This window comes from Camelus ferus, chromosome 21, assembly GCF_009834535.1.
Source record: "Camelus ferus isolate YT-003-E chromosome 21, BCGSAC_Cfer_1.0, whole genome shotgun sequence".
NCBI classification, from domain to species: Eukaryota; Metazoa; Chordata; class Mammalia; order Artiodactyla; family Camelidae; genus Camelus; species Camelus ferus.
In genome coordinates, this window is record NC_045716.1 from 26717256 (window position 1) to 26740063 (window position 22808).

A 22808-nucleotide genomic window follows, 5' to 3' on the forward strand; every position below is an offset into this window, starting at 1 on the left:
TCCTCCTCTGGGAGACTTTATCTCAGCCCCTGGCCCTCCACTAGCTCCTGAGAGCCAGCCTGAAGCCTGGCGGCCCCTCCTTCCCCCTCTCCTCCCAGACGGTGGCTCTCAGCGCCGGCTTGATTTAGTAGGCGTTGGAGGAGAAAGGCAGCTTGAAGAGTCACTAAGAGATTCGATGCTCCATGCTCGCCAGCACTTATCTGGAAAGGAGAGGCCAGCAGCCCCTGGGAGGGAGCTGGGGTGTAAGGAGGAGCACACCTCTCAGCCAGGGAGGGGGCTTGGCAAGCCAGTCTCTTCCCAGCCTCTGCAGGGTTATTAGCACCTGGGCTACAGTCCCCCCCACCCCCAGCACACAGCGTGGGGGCTGTCCCTCCTTGCCACAGTCCCAGAGGGTGGAAGGGAGGCGAGGTGGGGTGTTCCTGCAGTGGCCTCCTGCGGGTGAGGCTCAGCTCCTGGCAACCCCAAATTGGGGAGCTCAGAGACCCCTGGGTTAGAAAAGATGTCAGGTGGGCTCAGAGGGAGGTGGCCTGTGGCTGCTGACTGGCTGTTGAGGAGCAGGGAGGGCCCCCTTCGTGGCTCCCCTGCACCCCCACCTGCCTTTTGCTTGTTTGCCTGCCCTCCTCTCCTGGTGCCCGTCCTCCTCCTTCTCCTCTTCCCTGATGAAAAATACAAAAGGAAAATGCGCCAGTGCCCAGGTCTGGGGAGCCCCAGCCCGCGGGATGGAGAAATGAAAAGCGGCCCCAATTAGAGGCTTTGGTTCTGCAAACTTGATGCTCGGCACTTGAACTGTCACGGCGGAGCCTTAATTAGCAGCGGCGGGGGAGAGGTCAGGAACAACTCAGCAGTCTTGACAAGCGCGTTATCAAGTGCAGGGGAGCGGGGGCTGCCCGGGGAGCGGGCGGGGCGCAGGGGAGGGGAGGGGAAGAGAGGAGGACGACGGGGGCGCCGCGGCGCGCGGGAGGTGGCGGGGAGGAGGCGCGCGGCCCCAGCCGAGCGGGAAGGGAATAAAATGGTTGCTGCCAGGCGGCCGCGCAGCCACGGCTGGCGGTGCATGAAGCCGCGGGCGAGGGGGCGCGCGGCGCTCCTGAGGGCCGCGTGAGAGGCCGCGCGGGGCTCCCGGGCGCCCCGGGCCTGCCCCCCCCGCCCCCTCCCCTCGCCACAGCACCCCTCCCGGGGCCCTCCAGCAGGCAGACAGGCGTCCCCGGGGGCTCCAACCCCTCAGTTCCTGGGCCCCTCTGGGGGCATCCCGGCTGTCCCGTGACCGCCCCCCTCCTCGGCGTCGCCCCCCCCCCCGCCACCTCCCTGGGTTCCCAGCCCCCAGCGTGCAGCGGGCGGGAGGAGCGCAAAGCGCGCGTGGACGCCCCGCCGCTGGGTGACTCCGAGCCCACGCCGCCGGCTATGCGGGGAGGCCCCTCCTAGAGTCCCCCGGTCCCCGCGGGCCCCGGCGAGGGCGGCACAGCATGCTCGGCATGAAGACCTGGTCGTCCCTGCTCCAGAACCTCAGTAAGTGCTGGGCTCGCCGCCCACGGAGAGGGAGACGGGGAGGGACTGGGCTGGAACTTTCTGGGGCTGACTGCCGACCCGGATTACCCCCAGGTCATGCACGTGCCCCCAGGCGCGCCGCCTGCCACCTCCTCTTCCTGTCAACTCAGAAAAGAAGCCAGTAGATTTCTTTTTTAAAGTAGAAAAGCCCCGCCTGTCTGGCCATACCTGGGACATCCAGGGTGTAGCGGTGAGACCATGGAGAATCACCTTAAGATTTTGTCCCGGGGAGGTGGTCGGCCTGCACTAGCCTTGCAGGGGTCTGCGATATCATGGCTAATTAGCAACCCTGGGATGAGAGTGTTAACCTAGGCCTCCCCTTGGGGCCCGCAGGAAACCAGGGGGCTGAGATCCAGGAAGAAACAACGGGGGGAGGGGGGAGAGATTTCTTATCCTCTTGCACACAGGAGGGTACCAAGGGTGGGATGTGTGGCTTAAACTACGTTTCATCCATCTTGTCCCCTTCCCAAGCTGTGCTAGCATCTCCCTGGGCCCTCCTCGTGAGGGAACTTTCTCAGGGTATCAAGGCTGTGACCTCGCATTGCTGTGCACTAATTAGTCAGTGAGAGGGCCAGCGCTGTCTCGGAGCCCGCTGTGGGCAGTGTCCGCATCAGTCTCCGCTGAAGAGGGTTTAGTACGTCTCCAAGAGATACCTAGAGCATCCCTGCACGCTGAGGGTTGAAGGTGGTGGTGGGGACGGCAGAGGCCCTGAGGCCCTCGGCTGGAGGTCAGGCAGAAGGGGTGATGGAAGTCAGCCACGGACAGTAACTCAGGTTGCCGAGGTCCCTTCACAGTGGTGCCAGTGACAGAGGGCAGGTAGGAGGATGGCATCAGCACAGCTCCCCCCTCCCCTGTAAGGCTGGGCATCCTGACCTGCTCCTCCGCTGGTGACCCTAAGGTGCCCCTCCTGCTCCCCCACCCCCACCCCCTCACCCACCCTGCTGAGGTCCCCAGCCCCTCCTCCCCGCCTCGCCTCCCTTCCAGCCCCACGTCTCTGTGTATGCCTCTCTGCCTGTTTGAACTGAGGCTTTTAAAGGTTTTTGCCTTTTGAAAACTCAGGGAGGGGAAGAGTCGCTCATGGAGAGGTCGTGAACAGTGGATGATTACAGTGCAGTGGGTAGAAAGGGCTTAAAACAAATCCCATCCGTCAGATGTCGGCTTAGGCGGTTTCCCGTGCTCCCCGGGGGGGCCAGGTGGGGGCAGCAGCTTAGAGGAAGGGGGAGGCTTTTTCCCTTTCAGCTGGGCGAACCTACAAAACTCCCATCTCACTCAGGTGTTTTGTCATCATTCCCTCTGATCACCCTTCTTCCCAGGGCTGGCAGAGGGGGGTCACGGAGGTCCCACCCCGAGGGACCTTGGCAGCCCCAGGAGGCCCCTCACCGGCTGTGTGCCCTTGGCCAGGTCACCCAGCACGTCACACCTGAGATTCCCCAGGGTGAGCGGGGATGGCGGTCGCGCGGGTGTGCGCCACCACCTGCCAGGTGGACCGGGTCCCGGGCCCACGGTGCTCGAAGGTGAAATCCCCGCTGCCCCCAGCCCCCAGGTAAAGAGTCCACCTCCGTGGGGTTGAAGGGGCCTCACCTTGTTCCTGAAGCCCAGCTGGAGGGGTGGAGGGAGAACCTGGCCAGAGGGACCTGTAGAAAAAGCGCTGCATCAGCTGCCGGGGCTCAGAGACCTTTGCTGGCGGTCACACCTTGAGCCTCACAGCAGCTGCAGGGGGGAGGCGCTGGCTTTGTGCTCTCTAGCTTCTCCAGGTGAGGAAAGAGGCTCAGAGAGGTTACCCTCACTGCTAAGAGTCACACAGCTAGTAAGGGGCTGAGGGAGAAGCGATGGGAACCCTGGGCAGTCCCACTTGGGGGCCGTGTCCCTGCTTAGCCATCTGTGGCTGCCTGGCGCCCTTTCCTCTGGCAGGATCTGGTGGCTGCTCCGTGGCAGTCTCGGACGGCCCCTCTGTGCCTGTAGGATGCAGCCACCACGTGAGAAGTCTGAGCTCCACTCTGGTCCCGCCTTCCCCAGCCCTCCGGCCAGCTGACTCCCACGTCTTGTCTGTGCCGTGCCCAGCCATTCCTCTCTCTGCCTGATGCCTCGGCCACTTGGGAGGCAGGGAGCACAAAAGCAAAGAGGGCCAGACCCCCGAGTTCCTATCCTCCTACCCCCCTCACTTCTGTGTGACTTTAGGCAGGTGACCTAACCTCTCTGTGCCACAGTCTCCATCGGAGCATGGGGATGATGGTTCTGCCCTCTCAGGAATAGATGCCTCAACCAGGTTACTGATAGTGACAGCGTGCTGTCAGGTAAATAAATGTCAACTGCTACTATCTTCTTCCTCCATCTGGAAAGCCCTTCCAGTTTCTCTCTGCAGTCTACCCAAACCTCAAGGCCACCTCCTCTGAGAAGCCTTCCAGTTTCCACCCAGCCATTAATCATTTCTCTTGCCTCCTCTTGTCCTCATGGCCCATGTTATTTTTTTCTAGGTGGAATCCATACCTTTGTGCGTGTTTTCTCTCTACTGTCAGACAAGAGTTTTGTGAGGAAAGATCCTTTTCTTCTCATTTCAGTCTCCTAAGATGCTGAGTATGCCATAGGTGTCCAATACATGCTTACCAGATGACTAGAGGGCTGCCATTTTTCTGGCGAGACCAATCGGTGTTTGGACCCACTTCCTCCATGCACAGTGGGCGCTTGGCTCTCACAGATACTGGAGTAACATCCAAGTCAGTGTGGACCCTTGGGGACACCTTCAAATGGCTTCCAAGTCTCCCCAGGGGGACAGCTCACTGGTCACAGTGGGGAGGCCCTGGCCCTGAGAGCTCCCTCCCTCCTTGGGCTGGGAGGTCAGGCTCACATCTGGACAGCTGGACAGCTGTGGAGAATGTTAGAACGGGGCACTCTGGGGGGACCATGTGGTCAGCTGTTGAATGTGGGGTCACCCCCAAAGCCAGGTCGGGGTAACCCAGCTGCTGGCCACTCTACAAGGGGCCAGGGGCTGGGGCGTCAGAGCACTGTCCTTGTGTGTTGAGATGAGAGCCTGGAGGTAGCGGCACACAGTCTTGGTTGTTGGATTATTCCCGAAGTGGGGTCCCAGGTGAATGGGAACTCCCAGAGGGTGGGCGGTGGCTGTCAGAAACCCATGGCCCCTTGCTGTCACTGCAGGCCCTGGAGGACCTGGACCAGGCTTCTCCCCTGAGATTCTGTGGCCTCAGAGGGCCCTGAGGGCAGACTCTGGCAGCAGAGCCTGTCGGTCCCTCGGGTCAGCAACTGTGAGAGGTGGGGTTGGCGCTTGCAAACCCTTCAGAGAGAGCCAGGTGGCAACACGTCTACCAGCGGTGCAGGCTCCTTGGGGGAGGCGATGGAAGGGACATCATTCGTGCTTCTGTCTTTCAGTAAGTAAACCAGATGTGCCGTTGCCAGGTTCGCATACAAGTCTTGCCCTATTTGAAAAAAACCTCCCTAGAGACCCTCCACCAGGAAGGAAGAACTGAATTAAGAAATGGGGCAGAGCAGGTAGCTTAATTGCCAGGTCCTGGGCTCCGGACAGCCTCAGCAGCCAGGTGGCCATGCTGGCTGCTGCTGGTTAAGGTGGGGCACGTGCCTCTGCCCGTGCCTGGTCTAGCAGTTCAGAGTGCCAGTCTGGAGCCAGACAGCCTGGATTTGCGTCTAGATCTGCCTCTTATTGGGTGTGTGCCCTTGGGCAATACAGTTAACTGCTCTGTGCTTCCGTTTCCTCCTCCATAAAAGGGGAAATAACAGTAGCGCCTGTCTTGTTCTAGTTAGCTATTGCTGTGTAACAAATTGCCCCAAGGCAGTGACTTTCAGACACGTCTCAAATCTCCCTCCTCCATGTTTCCTAAGGATGTTGGACTAAGTGGTTAATACGTGTAAACTGTGCTTAGAACATGGCGATTACCTTGTAAATGTTAGCTCTCCCCAGTGCTAGGTCCCTGAGAAATTCTTTGCATCTAAAGTGACACTGGGTGCTGGAGGAAAGCATGTGGAAGTGGTTGTGGGAGGGTCTGGGGTCCTAGGCCCGCCTGCTTTCATGATACCATTTCCTCTCTGCCCAGCCTCTGGTTTTTGAAGTGACCCTTGACCATTTCTCCCACCTTGATTGGAGTCTTCCTGGTGGGCTGCCTCTCACCTGCCTGGTCTCCTGTAGGTCCATGTTCAGGGATCCTGGGGCCACAGTAATGGGGGGGATGTCCTGGAGGAACAGGAAGAATCCAGGTGCACATGTGTGTCCTTGGACAAGCACTTCCCTTCTTGGGGCCTCTGCCTCCCCAGCTCCATGAGGATGGCTTGGACTGGCCCCTCCCAGGCCACAGTGCCAGAGTCACGGGCTCAGCCACTCAGACCTTGGTGCAGGTAAGTTGAGCCACTTCAAGGCTGACATCCCTTCCAAACCTGTGGGAGGACCCAGTCCTCGGCCTCACCTCAGAGAGCTTCCAGCCAGGGAATGGCCCTCTCCTCCTCTGATCCCAGCCCCCTCCCTGCCTCACTGTCCTCGAGAACAGTGACCACCTCTCCCACCTCCTGATGGCGAAGAGTCAGCTCTGGAAGGAAAGTAGGGGAATGTGCATGTTAGCGTGCTGGTGACGTTGCAGGTCATCTGTACTGGGGTGAATGGTGTCTCCAAAGATTCATGTCCACCCAGGACCTTGGGTTGGGACCTTACTGGGAAACATGCAATTGGCTAAGGATCCTGAGAAGAAATCAGCCTGGATTTGGGTGGATCCTAAGTCCAATGACTGACATCCTTATAAGAGAAAACAGACACAGAGGCAAGACAGCTGTGTGCAGATGGAGGCAGATTGGAGGGGTGGGGCCACAAGCCAAGGACACCTGGAGCCGCCAGAAGATGGCAGAGCCAAGGAAGTGTCCTCCCCGAGAGCCTCTGGAGGGAGTGAGCCCTGCCCACACCTGCATTTTAGACTTCTGGTCTTCAGACCTGTGAGAGAACACATGTCCCTTGTTTTAAGCCCCCCAGACTGTAGTCACTTGTTCTTGCAGCCCCAGGATACTAGTACACCATCATCCCCCCCTTTATATATTTTTAAAATATATAAAAAATACCGAAGGCCCCCAGTATTGTGACATGGCTGAGAATACAGACCTGGCTTTGGGGACCTGTATCCCCCAGCCCTGGAGGCTAGGACCTCCCTTTCCCTCTCTGGTCTCCAGTTCAGACAGGAGAAATGAGCTGGGCTGAGGGAAGGAAGGCCTGACCTGTCTGAAGTGGGCACAGCAGAAGTAGCCGCCCTGGCTGCAGCCCATCTGCAAGAGACAGGGACCCCGGAGGGCGAGGGCGAGGGCGAGGCGGGGAGCGGAGCCAGGGCCGCCGCCCTGTGATCCTTGCTCAGCTCCGGCCTGAGATGCTGCCACTTCCCCTGCCCCCACATCCGCCCTTGGCCTCACTGCGGGGCGAGGCTCCCGGGTGCTGGAGCCAGAGTCTGCAGGACCCCCGTCTGCGCTCAGCCGTTTATCGCCTCCCGCTCTCTTCTAGAAGGTGAGCCAGCTGGTTTGTTCACCGAGGTATCCCCAGCACCCAGAACATGCTGGAACCTGTAGGTGCCCGAATCCTTGACTTGAAAGGACCTGTGGGGCCGGCGAGGTGTCTGCCTGCCTCACCCGACCCGACCTCACCGCCTGCGCACCCAGCCCATTGCTCCGGAGCGCCAAGCCCTGCAGATCTAACTCATGCCTGTCCCAACGGCCATCCGACCAACTGCATCTGGCCCCGGGCAGACGTAGGAACTGAGGCCTGTGCAGGTCAGGGCTTGCCTGGGGCCCGGCGGACAGGGCTGGAGCTGGGATCTGAGTCTCCTTCCCGGGTGAAGCTGCCATTCCAGGTCCAAGCTGCCGCCCAGATCTCTGCGCCTGGCCACTGCGCCCTGGGACGCCCCAGTGCTGTCTTCACCCTGGCTGCCTCTGGTTGGGATGCTGAGCTCATCCTGCTGGTGACCCACGCCCGGCAGAGCTCGAGTCTCTCGGGGCAGAAAAGTAATCCTGCCAAGCATCAGGAGTGAGTGACAGGGTCTGTGTGGACTGCTGGGTGCCCCCGCGGAGGGCGGCACCTCTCTACTCTGCTCCCCGGGGGTGGGCGAGCTGGCAGGGCCTAGGGCCACCGGGCTGCCCCCCCAGCCACCAGCGTGGAGAAACCCCGGTGACCCAGCCAATGTTTCTTTTAATTAGAGACAATTAAAACAGTGTGGCGGGTGGCAGTTTGGTGGCTTCTTTAGGAGGAAGCAGAGAGCCCAAACGGAACCTAAAAAAATAAACAGGGAAAATAAAACCGAGTGAATTTTTAATAGCGATTATCTCCTGACACATAGCGCGCTGCCATCTGGCAGACACACAAGCCCACTGAAGCTTGATGCTGGTGGGGGAGGGGGGCAGCAGGAGGGAAGGGTTCCTGTCGGCAGTCTAGAGCAAGGTGCTCCCTCCTTGAATGGTCCCTGTGGCACGTCGGTGAGCCCAGCCACGTCGGAGGCCCCTGCCTGCCCTCCCTGGGCTTTCTCAGCCCGGCCCCTTGGCTTCATAGACCTCACCCTCAGCTGAGCTGAGTGGAGAGGCTGGGTTCCCAGCATCTTAGCCCACTGTACGGTTCTGCTGCACCGTGGTGGCGTTCAAAGAGGTTGTGGCTCCGTCTCAGTGGCCACAGCCTAGGAATGGAGGTGGTACTTTTTGTTACTCCCTGCTGCACACCGCACTCTCAGATCATTCATTCAGCCCACGTGTTTCAGGCCTCTGCAGGTGGCTGGACCTGGGATGGGCCCTGATGGCTCAGGAATGAAAATTTTGTCACGCTGTCACTTAAGCTTGGGGGAGAAATCTTCACATGGGTAGTTACATCTTAAGGTGTTTGGACACCATTGATGTTTGGGGCTGGAGACTTCGTGGTGGGGCTGTTCTGTGTGTTGTTAGACGCTGAGCAGCCCCTAGGCTCTGCCTGCTGCATGCCAGTAACATCCCCCAGTTGTGACAACCAAAGATGTCTCAGACCTTGCCCCGTATCCCCTGGGGAGCACAGTGGCCACAGCTGAGAATCACTAGCTTAAGGTGAGTGTGAGTAACAAAAACCACAACCTGAAGGTCTTCAAACAACAGAGATGTGTCTTCTCATAGCTCTGGAGGCCAGAAGCCTGAATCAGGGTGCAGGCAGGGCCGTGCTCCCTCTGAAGGCTCTCAGGGACGGTCCTTCCTTGGCTCTTCCAGCTGCTGGTGGCTCCAGGCACCCTTCCAGTCGGGAGCTTCTGTTCTAGGTGGTAAATGATGGAAGCAGCACCTGCTGTGGTGTGGTCTGAAAGTGCAGGTGCTGTGAAAACCAAGTTGGGGGGGTGGGGCACTGCCGGATTCAGATGCAGGATGATGAGCTGTCCTGCAGCGGCAGTAATGAAGCGCCACAAACTAGATGCTAAATAAGACGTTTATCCTCTCAGTTCTGGAGGCCAGAAGCTGAGGCCCCGCAGGCCTGCTCCCTCTGGCTCCGGGGAAGAATCCTTGCCTCTCCCAGTTTCTGGCGGCTGCTGGCGTTCTTTGGCTTGTGGCCTCATCTCTGCTCCATCTTCGTAGGCCTCCCCTCTGCATCTTCTTCCTCTTATGTGGACACTCCTCATAGGACTTAGAGTCCACCCAGCTAATACAGGGCGATCTTATCTCAAGATCCTTACTTAATTACATCTACAAAGACCCTTTTTCCAGATAAGGCCACATTTGCAGGTGTCCAGGGGTAAGGACATGGGTCTATCTTTTGGGTGCCAGAGCTGGTCGCGCTGATGCCTGGGGGAGAACTCCAGGCAGAACAGCTGGGGCAGAGCCCTGAGCGGGGAACTTGCCCAAAGTGTTCAAGAAACAGCAAGGAAGCCAAGGCGTGGGGACAGCGGGGTGTGGAGAGAATGAAGTGTGTGTGTGCAGTGGTGTCAAAGATTGGCCTTTCCAGGGGGTGAGGTGGGGGCCTGGAAGGGTTTGGGCAGAGGGGAGACATGAGCCAGCCCCCCTTCTCATGGGGTCCTCTGGTGCCTCATGAAGCATGAAGCATGGGGCCAGGACAGGAGCTGGGGACCAGCAAGTTAGTTGGCTACTGCACAAGTCTGGGTGAGAGGTGTCAGCTCGGCTGGAGAAGGTGACAAGGGGCCTGGGTTTGGCTCCCCTTCGGGGAAGAGCAGGCATCTGAGTGCAGCTTCCCGCCCAGGGCAGCCCGCTCTCGGATCGATTTCTGAGTGTCTTGTCTTCCTAAACAGCCCTCCCGCCTCCTCCCTCCGTCCTCCTCCCCACCCCACCACACCACGCTGGCAGCTGTTGTTCCTGGGAGCAGGGAGAACGCTGGAGGAGCGGGAGGGAGGAGGGTGGGGACCCTGGGCCACAGGGACGCTGGAGGGGCTGTGCCAGCCCAGAGTGCACTTCCTCTCCCTCTGCAGCATTTCCCACAACTAAACCTGAGTGCTGGGTGCCAAGGCGTAACTGTGACCCTGTGACCGTGACCCCTGCTCCCCATCCCTCCCCCACGTCCCTCACCGGCCCTTGCCCCCTCCTCCTCCTGCTCCCTCCCCCTCCCTCTTCTCTCCCCCAAGGCTGCCCTCTGCCTGGAAGCTGAGCCTCCAGGCCCCCCCCAGGGCTGGGGGAGCAGGATGCTGCCAGGTCCTGTGCCAGTTTCCGAAATGATGCTGTGCTCTTACTGCACCGTCCTGCCGTCCTGCTTCTCTTCTGTATCAGACGTACCCCTGGCGCTGACCGACTCCCTGCTCTGACCTTGGGTCTGAATTTCGGTGTAAGCTCCCTCTTGGCTCTTTTTCCAGACGGTTCTAATTTATCTCCTGATTGAATCAGGGGCGACCCCACGTCCCCCATGCCACAGCTAATGTGGCCGAGGGACAATTAATTTTAACTTGTCATAACCTTCCCGAGGGATTCATTGACCCGCCTCTGGGGTCCCGCTGACCTCTCTCTTCTCAGCCCCTCCTGGACCGTGTCCCAGTTCTTCTACCTCCATCTTCCTCATCTCTGCCCCTGCCAGCCAGGTCCCCAGCCTGGGGCAGCCAAGGCAGGACAGTTTGTAGGGGAGTGCGAGCGTAGACAAGAGTATTGCTAAATCTTTAATCAGCGCTGGGAGCCCCACGGGCCCTTGACCCTCTCCGGCTGTGGTCACCAGGCCACAGGGGGCCAGGCCCAGAGACTGCTTTGAGGGGGCTCTTCCTTCCCACAGGGAGGACTATTTCTGGTCACATCAGACTCATGGAGGCCGAGTCACCTGCTGCCCCTTGAGACACGGAAGGGTGAGTGAGGGCAGGAGGCTGGGGGCCTGTCTTCCAGCCTGCCACGCTGAGGGAGACAGGCTTCCGTCTCAGAGCCTGTGATTATGCTGAGGGGTGATTGTTTATAACACCAGCCCAGCCGTCGGAAGCTGCTTGATTTGTAGCATACCATGGTCTGTCTGCAAAGACGGGCAATTTGGGGCCTTATAAATCTGGGGCTGCTGGCTCACATCTCTCTGTGGCTGCAGGAGCCCATGTCTGGGTGCCTGGGCCTGTGGCTTCCCGGACAGGAAGCTCTCTTGGGAGGGAAATAGGGCATCTCGCTTCTGCTGGGAAGGGAGAGGAGGCAGCCCAGTGGGAATTATCTCTTCCTGAGGCCTGTGAGGGTTCCTGTCTAAGAACATGAAGGCCTGAGATGCCTGGAGGGGGCTCCTTGGCAGCTTGGAAGGGCCTGGCAGGATCGCATGACGTTCAGAGAATCGCAAACTGCGAACAGTTGGGTCTCCTGTGCTTTCTAATCCTCCAACTCACACACACATCTGACTGTCCCCAGTGAGGCGGGCAGGCTGCAAACCTGGGCAGCAGGTTTTGCTTTCAGCTCCATGTTGTCACGGTCTGGAGGGGACACCTTGAGTGTTCAGGGTGCAGAATGGAGCAGGGAGATTTCCATCGTCCCAGACTTAGGTCCTCACAGCTGCCACTTGCCCCCTGGGTCCAGCCTCACCAGCCATTTTTAGTTCATTATGTTCCCATTTGCCTCACAGCCTTTGCACATGCTGGTCCCGCTTTCTGTAATGATGTTCCTTGCTGACTCCAGCTTTTCCTTTGGGTCGAGAGTTTCCCAGCCCGTTTTCTGGGTCTGCTTGGTTTGGGTGTGTTCACATGACACCGTGCTTCCGGCTGTCTCCCTGCTAAGCTGGGCTGCACCAGGGCAAGGACTGGGTCAGCTCTTTGGCTCGGGGCCCATCATGCCTAGCAGCTGGAGCATGTATGCAGGAGGTGCTCAAAAATGATTCCGGATAGATGTTCTAGAAGTTTTATGTGCTTCCTGACTCTTTAGCCAAAACTAAAGCTGGGAGATCTTCTACCAAGTGCTGCCTGCTTGTGAGCAAGGTTGTCCTGGCCAGGGGCCAACTTCCACCCTGGTCAGGCCATTCCCCATGTGAGTGCCTCTGCCTGTTCCACCCCTGCCCTTGTGCCGACTGAGAGGAGTCACTCCTGGGCCCTTGAGAGTCACTCTCCAGGCAGAGAACAGGCTACAAGAGTTGGGCTTTCTTAGTGGTTTTATTGAGATCTAGTTCGCGTACCATATAAACCATCCTTTTAAAGTGTACAAGTCAGTGATTTTTAGGACATTCGCAGAGTTGTGCAACTGTCACCACCATCTCATTCCAGAACACTTTCATCACCCCACAAAGAAACTCTGTATCCATTCCTCCCTCACCCAGCCCCTGGCAGGCACCAAGCTACTTTCTGTCTCTGTGGATTTACTAGTTCTGGACATTTCATATAAACGGAATTATAGAATTGGGGGCTTTCTGTGTGTCTTCTTTCACTGAGCATAATGTTCTCAAGATTCATCCAACCTGTAGTGTGAGTCAGGAACTCACCCCTTTTCACAGCTGAGTAATAGTCCAGCATGTGGATGGACCACATTTTGTGTATCCATTCATCCGTGGATGGACATTTGGGTGGTTTCCACTTTTTGGCTCCTGTGAAGAGCGCTGTGTGAATGTGTGCGGACGCGTTTTCAGATCCCTGGGCCTCCCTGTGTTTACGTCACTCACTGCCCCTCCCGTTCAGTAGACTTCCTGTTCGCGTTGAGTGCAGTGGGGGTGGCTGCGGGCGTCCAACTTCACCGTGGAGTGTCGCTGTGTGCCCAGTGCTGGTTGGAGCCAGTTCACAGAGGCCCGGGCAGCTCCAGGCCGGGCTGTTATCATGCCGAGTGCTCGGCGGGGAAACTGAGGCCCGGGGGCCCTCACCTGTGGCTACAGCGTCAGGGTTTGCTTCCTGTCGCGGTTCTCCAGGCTCTGTTTCCAGATGGGAGGGAGGCGGGGGCAGGGGCTGGAGATGACATGCAGTGATGGGTGGTACTTCTTCAGCATCTCCTGTGTCCCCTGGCCGTCCTGAGCCCTGGGTTGAAATCTCTAGCCTCTCATAACACCCTGCTGGTGTGCGGACTGGTGCTGTTCCAATCTGACAGATAAGGAAACTGAGGCACAGAGAGGCCAAGCAAATGCCATGGTCGTGGGCCTTGAGTGTCAGGGCCAGGAGTTGAACTTGGACACTTTGGCTCCAGATGCTGCTACCTGAACCCTGACATGTTGGGGCTCAGGCAAGAGGCAGATGTTTGGACGGGGACAGAGAGAAATCTCAGGGGCCCACTGGGCAAGGTGAGATGCAGTCTTTCAGAGCCTCTGTCTTGGTTTCTCACTGGGGCAAGTCTGGAATCTCTGCAAGTCTCCATCCCCACCCCCACCCCCTGCCTGCTCACAGGTCCCTGGGGATCCCTACTGCTGCCCCCCTATTCCTAAGCCAACCTCTCTAACTTTGCTGCTCCTGGGAGGCCCAGCAGGGCCCCCACTCCAATCCCCAGGCCCCCCCGCCCAATGCTGATCAGAGGCCTGTTGCCTGTTCCTGCTCTGTGTGTGGTGTCCGATTGCTGTCTCAGGAGGCAGAGCAGGGACCATTCACCAAGAGGTGTCATTTTCACAGCAGGTGTGTCAGGCGGTGACGGCGGCCAAAGCTCCCAGGGAAGAGTAGGGGCCAGATTGGGTGGCGGGCACCATCGGAGGGGTCCCTGACCCCCAGTCTGATTTTTCTGCTTGGCACCTCCAGCACCCGCTCCCTGAGGTTTCAGCTTGAGGCCCAGAGCCCTCTACCCACCTCCCTCTGCTTCTGAAATAATAGTCGCCCGGAGCAGCTGGGTTCCCTGCCGAGCAAGCACTGGCGGGTCTCCCAGGGAGCAGCGCGTGCAGAAACCACAGGTCTCTGTCACCCATCTCCTGGGACAGCGTGCGCTGCCTCTCCTCGGATTTCAGATTTGTGTTTTGGCTTGCCCTTGCTTCCTCCCTGGGCCGAATGGCCTCCTGCCTCATTTCGGCGATTTTCCCCTTGTTGTTTCACCAATTCCAGCCAATCCTGACACTGGCTCTTCCTGAAACAGCGCCACCTCCCTGAGATCAGAGCTAGACTTCCTAGGTTCAAGTCCAGGCTCTGCCACTGGCAGGCTGTGCAGCCTGCATGTCAGTTCCCTTATCTGGCAGATGGAGAAATGGCATTTCCCATTTTGAAAGATTGACTGAGCCACATAAAGGGCACATTGTAGTGTCTGGCTCATGGTCGGCGGTTCTTGTGATGAGAGAGGCACACATCAGGCTCAGAGATGACAAGCAAGTAGCAGTGGTAACTCGGTGTCAGGGGTTGCAGAGGGATGTGATGCTTGAGAAGAGTTTTGAGGGGTGTGTAGGAGTTTTCTTAGTGGATAAGGAGAGGATAGAAAGATACTCGAGGTAAAAGGAACCCCAGCCAAGAAACTCAAATTAGTCCTGTGTAGATGGACTCCTCTTCCTTCAAAGTGGGGAGCTGATCAAGATGTTCCAGCTGGGTTGAAGTCCTCTGGCCTGCGCAGGTGCCGGGTTTGGAAAATCAGTGCGTTTGCTGAAAGTGCTTGGTGCGGTCAGTGTCCAGGAGCTGCGAGGAGCTGGCGGAGACAGGGCCTGGCAACCTCCCTTGGCCTTGATGCCGCTAATTCTGCTGCTGGAGCCAATAATGCGTCTTGGAGGACACCCACCCTAGATGCTGGCACTTGGGGAGATGTGCTGAGAAGCACAGAACAGGTGCAGTGAGGACGGCCCTATGCTGCGTGCTTCATTTTGCACTTATATTATTCTTATAACGACCAAAACGAGGAGGTGATTCTGTTTTCATCCCCATTCTACAGATGAGGAAACTGAGGCCCAGAGTCATGACTTGTGGCTTGCCTGAGGAGAACAGCTGGGAAGTGACAGAGCTGGGGTGCAATCTGACCCCCACCCCAACATCTGCATCCTTAGCCACCATGCTTAACAGCCTCCTCAGACAGGCTGGCCCTTCGCCCTGTGGCCCAGTGGCCTGGTGTCTGGAGACCTGGTCCCTGACTCTGCCCCTTGGAGGCAGGGGAACTGGCCTGAGTCATTTCACCTCTGGATTTCACATCCTCACCCCAAAAATGGAGCTGCTGTTGCTGACAGCCCTCCTGGTTGTCCCATGCATTTGGAGGCCCTGGTGGCTGCAGAAGGGCTTTGTAAACTCGGTTCCCTCCCATGCTGCTGCTGTTCTCCAGAGAGGTAAGTGGTCCAGGCCCAGAACATGCCAGAAGTCTCTGCCCATGGACTGCGTTTACTCTGGGGGCTGCCTGGGTGGTACCGTTAGTCCAGGTAAGAGGGAGAAAGTGTGTGCGTGTTCCTTCTGGAGGAGGGACACTGCTGAGCTGGGCCTGGCAGGTGCCGGGTGCCTGGGTATCAATGCTCAGCTGAGGCTCAGCTCCAGGGCAGGGCCAAGGCCAGGTGGCTGGGCTCAGATCCCCACCCCAGCACTTACCACTGAGCCAGTCACTGAACCACTCTGTGCCGCAGTTTCCCCCATCTGTGCACTGGAGAGGCTAGGGGCTGGGTGTGAGGGCCAGAAGAGCCCCGAGAGGCTGTCCCAGGCCCAGCACCTAGTAGGTGTCCCGTGGACAGTAGTTTCTGTGCCCTTTCTCTTCCACCAGCCAACGCCCGGCCCTGGGCCACTGTCCCCGCCTGCTTGGCAGGCCCTATGGGATCGAGTGTCCCAGAGGCGGCGGACCTCCCGGCTGCACACCTGAGAAGCTGCTCCTAGAAGTGTTTGCTTAATTAATTGACTTTCTGAGAAGGAGCCTGTCCCCGTGTAAATCTACCAGCAGGCCCTGGTGCTTGCCGCCGCCGGATGCAGCGAATACAAGACTAGACTTTAAATAAAGGTGCGGTTATTGTTTGAATAATTGAAGAACATCGGGGAAACAGCCCTCCTCCCGTCCGTGGCCAGCTGGCTTCTGGGCCCGTCTCCGCTGCTGGTGGCCCCTTTACCCACACAGGACAGAGGGGCTTTCAGACCTGGGGGCTGGTTGAAACCCCCCAACAGCCAGAAGGAGAGGGATAGATCGAGTGCCCCCATTCTCCAGACTGGGCAGCCGAGGCCGGGGCATTTCAAAAGCAGGGCCCCGGCCTGGAATCCAGCGTTCCGGGCTTGGCGGAACGAAGGGAGGAGGTGGCCCAAGTCTTAGGGATTGTGACGTTGAACCCATGAAGGCCCATGGATTTCCAGAAGGTGGCATCCCATGCCATGCGATTTTCTGGGGGGCCTGGGACTGCTGTGTGTCCTACAGGAATGTAACCTTAAGCAAAACCACCCCGTGGCTTCCCCCGCTCTGCTGTTTCCTCCTGATCCTGCGGTGAGAAAGGCCGGCAGGTGTCTGTGGGCCCCACACGCTCCAGCCTTTGCTTAATCCCCTTTGAACAAGCTGGGCTCAGCCAACAAGATCCGGGAGGATTCGAGGACAGGGTGGCGCCTTTTCTTTCCCCTGGTGATTGGCAACTTCCTTCTGGACATAAATTGTTTTTTAAAAAAAATCAGTTGTTGTAAATTATCCCTCCAGAAACAGAACAACTGGTTGATCTGAAGGCGTAATAAGTGTGTAACTTGGGGGTGTACAGGCGTGGTGGAAATCAGAGCAGTGGCCCTGAGGGACAGAAGCCGGGGAGAGGCTACAGCTTGGATGGTGGTGGCTGATGTGGCTGCAACCAAGAGCCGGCCCTGTTGGAATCGGCTTCATGCACATCCAGTCACCTTTGTGACACTCCGGGGAGCACTGTTACTTGCTGTTTTACAGATAGGGGGATGGAGGCACAGAGAGGCTAATTAACCTCCCCACCTCACACAGCGGAGTGGGGACTCACATCAGGCAGTCTGGCCCAGAACCCCCTGGAGCCCCCAGCCCCTCTTTCTCTGCAGCCACCTCTCCTACCCCTCACCTCCTCATCTCTCTGGGCAGTCCTTCCAGCTCATGGGCTTTGCTTGCTCTGCCATGACAGCCTGTGGGGGGTGCCACCTCCCCTGGGCCCGCCCCTGGGGCCTAGGGCGCCTGCAGCTGCCTGGGCACGGCCGCATCTGAGCCAAGCCTGAGGCTTAGTCAACCTTGACTCCCCAGCACCTGTCTTAGGCCCCTTGCCAGGGCACCCACTGCCCAGATGGTGTGGTAGGGTCATTTCCTCCATCACAGGCCAAAGTGAGATTTATGGCTTGTCAGCAAACCATCCAGAACATTCTGGGTGATGTTCACGCCACCATACGCCTCCAGACAAGTGAGGGACAGCCAAGCCCGGAGACAGGCACCCCAAGGCCGCCCACTCATGGTTTCCTGTGCCCTGTGGGCATCCATACTAGCCCCAGCTTTTCCCCAGAGGACGGTCTAGGCCCAGAGAGGGAAATCCACTTGCCCTCAGTCACCTAGCAGGAGTATGGCCAGGTCCCACCTTTGCAACTGGGTTCTCAGATCAGAGGTGGGGGCTCTGTCCTCTCTTCCCCTGTGCCTGCACCCCTGCCTTCATTTCACTTTTCAGACCAGGGAAGGAGGGAGCGAGGGGCGGCCCCTCTGAGCGTTGTGCCCGCCTGCTGTTCCTGGGAGGGCATCCTTCATCCCGCAGACCTGCGTCGCCACCGCCGCATTAAGGACAGATGGATTACAGCTAATGAGCCTGCTTGCACCATTAACACTGGAGAGCCTTCCCGGGATTAGAGCCGGCTCACAGCCCGCCGGGGGCCAGCTTGTCACTCTCGCGGTGGCGCCGAGGCGGCTGGCTGTGCATCCGCGTGCCCTAATTGTTCCTGTAATTGGGAGCCTGATGCCACCCTCCCTGGGGACAGCCGGCCAGCAGGAGCTGCCCTCTGCGCTCTGACCCCTGCCCTGCCTTTCCTACCCACCCAACCCCTACCCAGCTTGTCCCTAGGGGGCTGGGGTCCTAGGAGCTGTGGTTTGTGGCCCCCCGCCCCTCACATGCCCACTGAAAAGGGGAGGAGCCCCCCCAAGGCCTGGATTCAACAAGCCCCTATTCTTGCCCTGAAACCGGCTGGGGAGGGATCGTGGCCCCATTTCACAGATGAGTGAGGGGGTCTGCCTGACAGTGAGGTGCACCCAATGGGACCCACCCCCACCCAGCCCCCTCTACACTGTAGTCCCCTCTTACTCACACGCATTCCCTTACAACCCCCCATGCACCTACATTCTCACACTCATGACCACACGCAGGTGCACACACTGACACACTCACCTGTACTGTCACAGACATCCACGTGCACGTATGCTCCCGTCCACTCACACTCCTCTCACACACGTATGCACACGAGTCTTGGGAAGCCCCCCAGGAGCGGCACTGCCTCTCCCCCACTGTCCTCGGTGTCACGTGGTCTTGTACGAGTCACAGTAGCCCTCGAGTGCAGGCGGCTCAGTTCAGGGAGATGATGTTTCTTCCGTCTGAAAAGTTCGCGATTCTGGAGTGATGTCGCTTTGCCTCTGTGCGGAACCCTCTGTGGCTCCCTGTGGCTGGCTGGCATGGGTGCGCCTCCAGGGTGGGGGTGAGGGGTTTGCCAGGTGCTAGCTGAGCGCCCAGCACAGGGGCCCTGCTGAGACTCTGGGAGGTTCTGAGTCCACTTGGGAGGGGACAGAAAGCAGGGAGGGAGCAGCGTGAGTCATCACTTCCTGCGTGAGCCTGGCTGCCGTCAGCACCTCCACCCCACACCCCCAGGGAAAGTTCTTGTGAACTCAGACCTAGTTTTCCACCCAGAAGGAGTGCATTCATCTTGCCTCATAAGCTGTACCTTCCTGCTCGTCCAGCTGATCCCACGTGGCTGGAGAGAAGTTGTTTAAACCCTGACTTTGCAGACCTGAGTTGTGGGGGCTGCAGGACTGGCCCCAGCTGTGGTGAGGCCAGGTCTGTTGGTACCCTGGGCGAGTTGATTTAATGAACACTTGACGGAGGGCTCTCTGTGAGCCGGGCACATCTGAGCGCGTCCAGGTCCCATGGCAACCTCATGGTCCCTCCCACTTTATCTCTGTTAGGCCAGGAAACCGAGGCACAGAGAGGTTCGGCGGCTTGCCCAGGAGGCGTAGCTGGGGGTGGCAGGCGGGGCTTGAACGCTGCAGTCTGGCCCACAGGGGGATCCCCGTGCAGCCCTGAATAGAACAGAAGCGGGAGCCAGGCGCTCAGAGGCCAGGGCTGTGCCCCTGGGAGAGGAGGGAGGGAAGTGCGATGTCATAAGGAACATATACTTGGTCTCTGCCCTGGTTCCGGCCCAGAGCTCCGAAGTCCCTTGGAGTTTCCCAGGTGATGGGAACATTTTTGTTCTAATGAGGCGACTCTGGGTGGGCTCGGGAACAGCCTCAAGGTGGGTCTGGTCACCAGGACCAGGATTGGGAGTTTGGGACTTTCAGCCCCACCCCGATCCTCCAAGGAGGGGAGAGGGCTGGGGCGTGAGTTAATCATTGATCGTGCCTATGTGATGAAGCCTCCACAAAAATCCCTGACCTCTAGAGTTCCGAGAGCTTCCTGGTTGGTGAACACGTCCTCTGTCAGGAGGTGATGCACCCAGAGAGGGAGTGGACGCTATGTGTCTGCCCCCAGACCTCGCCCCAGGCATCTCTTCCATCCTGCTGTCCCAGAGTTGTATCGTTAGTGATAAGTGGGAAAAGTAAAGTGTTCCCCTGAGTTCTGTGAGCCATTCTGGCTAATGGTGGTTCAGTCCCTGAGGCTGTGGTTTCTAGCTGCACAAAGTGTTGTTCAGGCTGTGGTGACCCGTCCCCAATGCCCTCTGTGTCCCCGTCACTTCTCTCGGGTCTCTGTAGGGCAGTGGCAGCATCAGTAGGATCAGGAGGTAGATGGCGCTGCTGCCCGGCCACCAAGGCTGCAAGCAGGAGCAGGCAAGGTGAGCCTGGAAAGATGACCCTCAGTGATACAGGGAGCCGGTGCCCACCCTCACCGTGACCTTGCGATGGCCACCTGGCTGTCTGCGCGTGGACAGAGGCAGAGGATAAGCAGAGCTGTGGAGCAGGCTTCCCAGGGAGGGGTCTGTCCTCCCAGAGGACGCAGGCCCCGCCCACCTCATTGTCTTAATGGTCCTTCTAGCTCTTGTTTCCTCGTCTTCTTGCATTCTTTTCCCCACTTAATTCAGCCTGTCTGCTGCCCTCCGTTTATGAAGCTCCTACTGTGTGCTCACACATGTGCTCAGCGTCTGGAGGGAGGGTGTAGGACCTGACCCCTGGACTCTGTTTGCCACTCATTCATTTATTCATGCAGCTGACACCTGTCATGGTCCTCAGGGCTCTGGGCAGGGTTAGGCTGCAGGAAACTCTGGGTCTAGTTGAGAGAGAATTCTGGTTTCTTCCTCCTACAGCACATCCAGACCCCCTGCTCTCTACCAGGCATTAAACTGATGAGTTTGGTTACAGCCAAGGAGAGGAAAACAGGTGCACAAGTGACTCAGGTTCGTGGAGGGAGACATCATGAGAAAGGGAAGTACAAGATGTTGTAGGAGCGGGCTTCCCAGAGGCCGTGAATTTGATGGGGTTTTGAAGTATGCCTAGGAGTTTGTGAGGCCGAGAACAGAGGATGCAGTTTTTGAAACTGTGGAGGAGGGCCTTGTGGAGGAGCTTGAGCAGATCAGGGAAATGGGCAAGGGCAAGAATTAGGGAAAAGTAGGGAGCGGTGGGTGGATGACCTCTTGGAGTCGAGCCAGGGGCTAGACCCTGGAGAGTGTATACAGTTCGGTCAGTGATGGGAGGAAAGGTGAGAACACTGAGTCCTAAAGCCCCCCAGGGTTTGGACTTGGAGTACTGGGAAATCAGTAGCTCTGTATGCGTTCGTGTTTTTCACTATTACCTTTTTTTTTAAATTTGCTTTGATTCTTTTTGCCCGTGGTACAAAATACACAAGAAAAAAACAGTCTGGCATGCCCGTCCAGTATAACTTTCTACATGGTGGGAAATGTTCCACGTCTGTATTGTCCCACGTGGTAGCCACTAGAGCTACACGTGGCTCTTGTGACGAGGGAATGGAATTTCAAATTTTATTTAATTTTAATTAAATTTAACTTTGAATTCAAATCACTACCTGTGGCTAGGGTGTTCTGTCCTGGGCAGCAGAGCTGTGGATTGGAAATGAAGCCACCTTCCTGCCCCCAGAGGCCCCACACCCTGTCTTGATGAGCTTTGGAGCAGGGCTGATGTGATCATTCTAAACAAGGACCCTGCAGGCAGGTGCTCAAGGTGTTTCCTGCCCACAGCTGCCCTTGCGTCTCAGTAGGTTCTGTGGGCTTCTCCCAGCTGCCGAAGGAGCCTGCCAGGGAGCCAGGGGCTTGTGGCTCGAGCAGCCGTCCTGCCTCTGTAGGTGCTCAGAACAGGCTGCAGAAGCCCCGGGGCAGAGATGGGGGTGTCACATCACCTCTCCAAAAAGCAGGTGCAGCCCTCGGACCTGCTGTGAGCCTGGCCTCGCGGGTTCAGTTACTAAGCGGCCGAGGGCCTCCTTTAGAAAAGGGTGGACCCTTCCCAACCGTATCCCTAGTGTTGTGGCTCAGAGCCCATCTACACTGGGATGAATAGTGTCCCCTCAAAATTCATATCCACCCAGAACCTCAGAATATGACCTGGTTTGCAGATAGGGTCTTTGCGTATGTGATCAAGTTAAGATGAGGTCGGGCTGGAGTAGGCCCAGATCCAACGACTTCCTTGTAAGAAGAGGAGAGAGACACAGACACAGGGGAGAAGGTGGGAGGGAGGCGGCCACAAGCTAAAGAATGCCCGGAGCCACCAGAAGCTGGAAGAGGCAGGAAAGATGCTCCCTAGAGCCTCCAGGGAGGGTGTGGCCCTGCTGAACCCTCAGTTTCAGACTTGTGGCCCCCAGAACGTGAAAGAATGAATTTCTGTTGTTTGAAGCCCCCAGCTGGATGTTGCCTGGTGGTCCCTGTGCTGGGTGTCCCACTGTGTCCCTTGCTCCATGCTGAGTGCCCCTCACAGGCTGGGGCTTCCAGGAACACCTCGTATTTTCCATCTTTGCTGGAAGAGACCACCACGGCTCCATTCAGCGTTCACTTGGGGTGGGGAGGCTCTAATGGAAGGAGTGGGTGGCCCGGGAGCCAGGAAACCCGTCTGTCCAGGACTCTGCTCACTGGTTTGCGTCCCTTGGCCTCGGTTTCCTCATCTGTGAAAAGGGGCCATGGGTGGGATGTGGCAGGCGGTATCCATTCCAGCAGCGTCCTTGGAGGCCTAGCTTACGAACTTGCCCCCCCAGAGATCCAGAGGCGGGTGTCACGGACAACAGGCGCTCAAGGCTGTTGCCGTGTTGATGGCAGCCGGCTCCCAGGCCTGCCCAACTGGCCCACCCGCCCTTGCTGCCCTCTTGGAGGTGCCAGGTCAGCCCAGCCGGTGCTGCACCGTCCAACTTCGATCCCAGGGCCGGGCGGGAGAGTGTTGCTGACACCCCCGCTCTAGCCCGGAGCACAGTGTCCATCAATACAAGAGGAGGCTCTGTGCAGTAATAGCATGGGGCCTGCCGGGCAATTGATTTAGATCATTTTATAGAGAACCTATGTAAAATAAAAGGCCTTTAATCACATTTGTATCCATTTCCAGGCTCAGTAAATCAATTTGAATTGAGCTGGGTGCCACAGTTACAGCTGATTAGCGTGTGTATATATGGTCAAATTAATGCCGGCCAAGTCTGCTGGATGGGGCACAACCATTAGCTCCTGCCTGATCCTGCCTGCTCTCGTCGGGGCGGGGCCGCACCCTGGACCCGACCGCAGGGCAGGCTCCTCTCGGTCTCCCTCCGGCCGCCCGGTTCCCCCAGCCCTGCTTCAGGTGGTTCCCGTGGGTGCCACATGCTGCCACCATCCTGGGGGAAGCTTCTCTGCTGCGGGAGGAGCTTTCTCAGCCGCTGTGTGGTGGCTCCCCCTGTGTGGGGCCTCCCC

The 22808-nt window shown here is 58.1% G+C and overlaps 1 protein-coding gene across 1 annotated transcript in view; it reads left to right on the plus strand.

The window, feature by feature from the left end:
• Nucleotides 1–7855, plus strand: part of LOC116658770 — a 223236-nt gene extending 215381 nt beyond the window's left edge. Inside the window, exon 3 of the mRNA XM_032464498.1 lies at nucleotides 7043–7855. Coding sequence (XP_032320389.1) covers nucleotides 7043–7107 — 65 coding nt within the window. The 3' untranslated portion in view covers nucleotides 7108–7855. The remainder of the gene's footprint in view (nucleotides 1–7042) is intronic.
• The last annotated feature ends 14953 nt before the right edge of the window (nucleotides 7856–22808 follow it).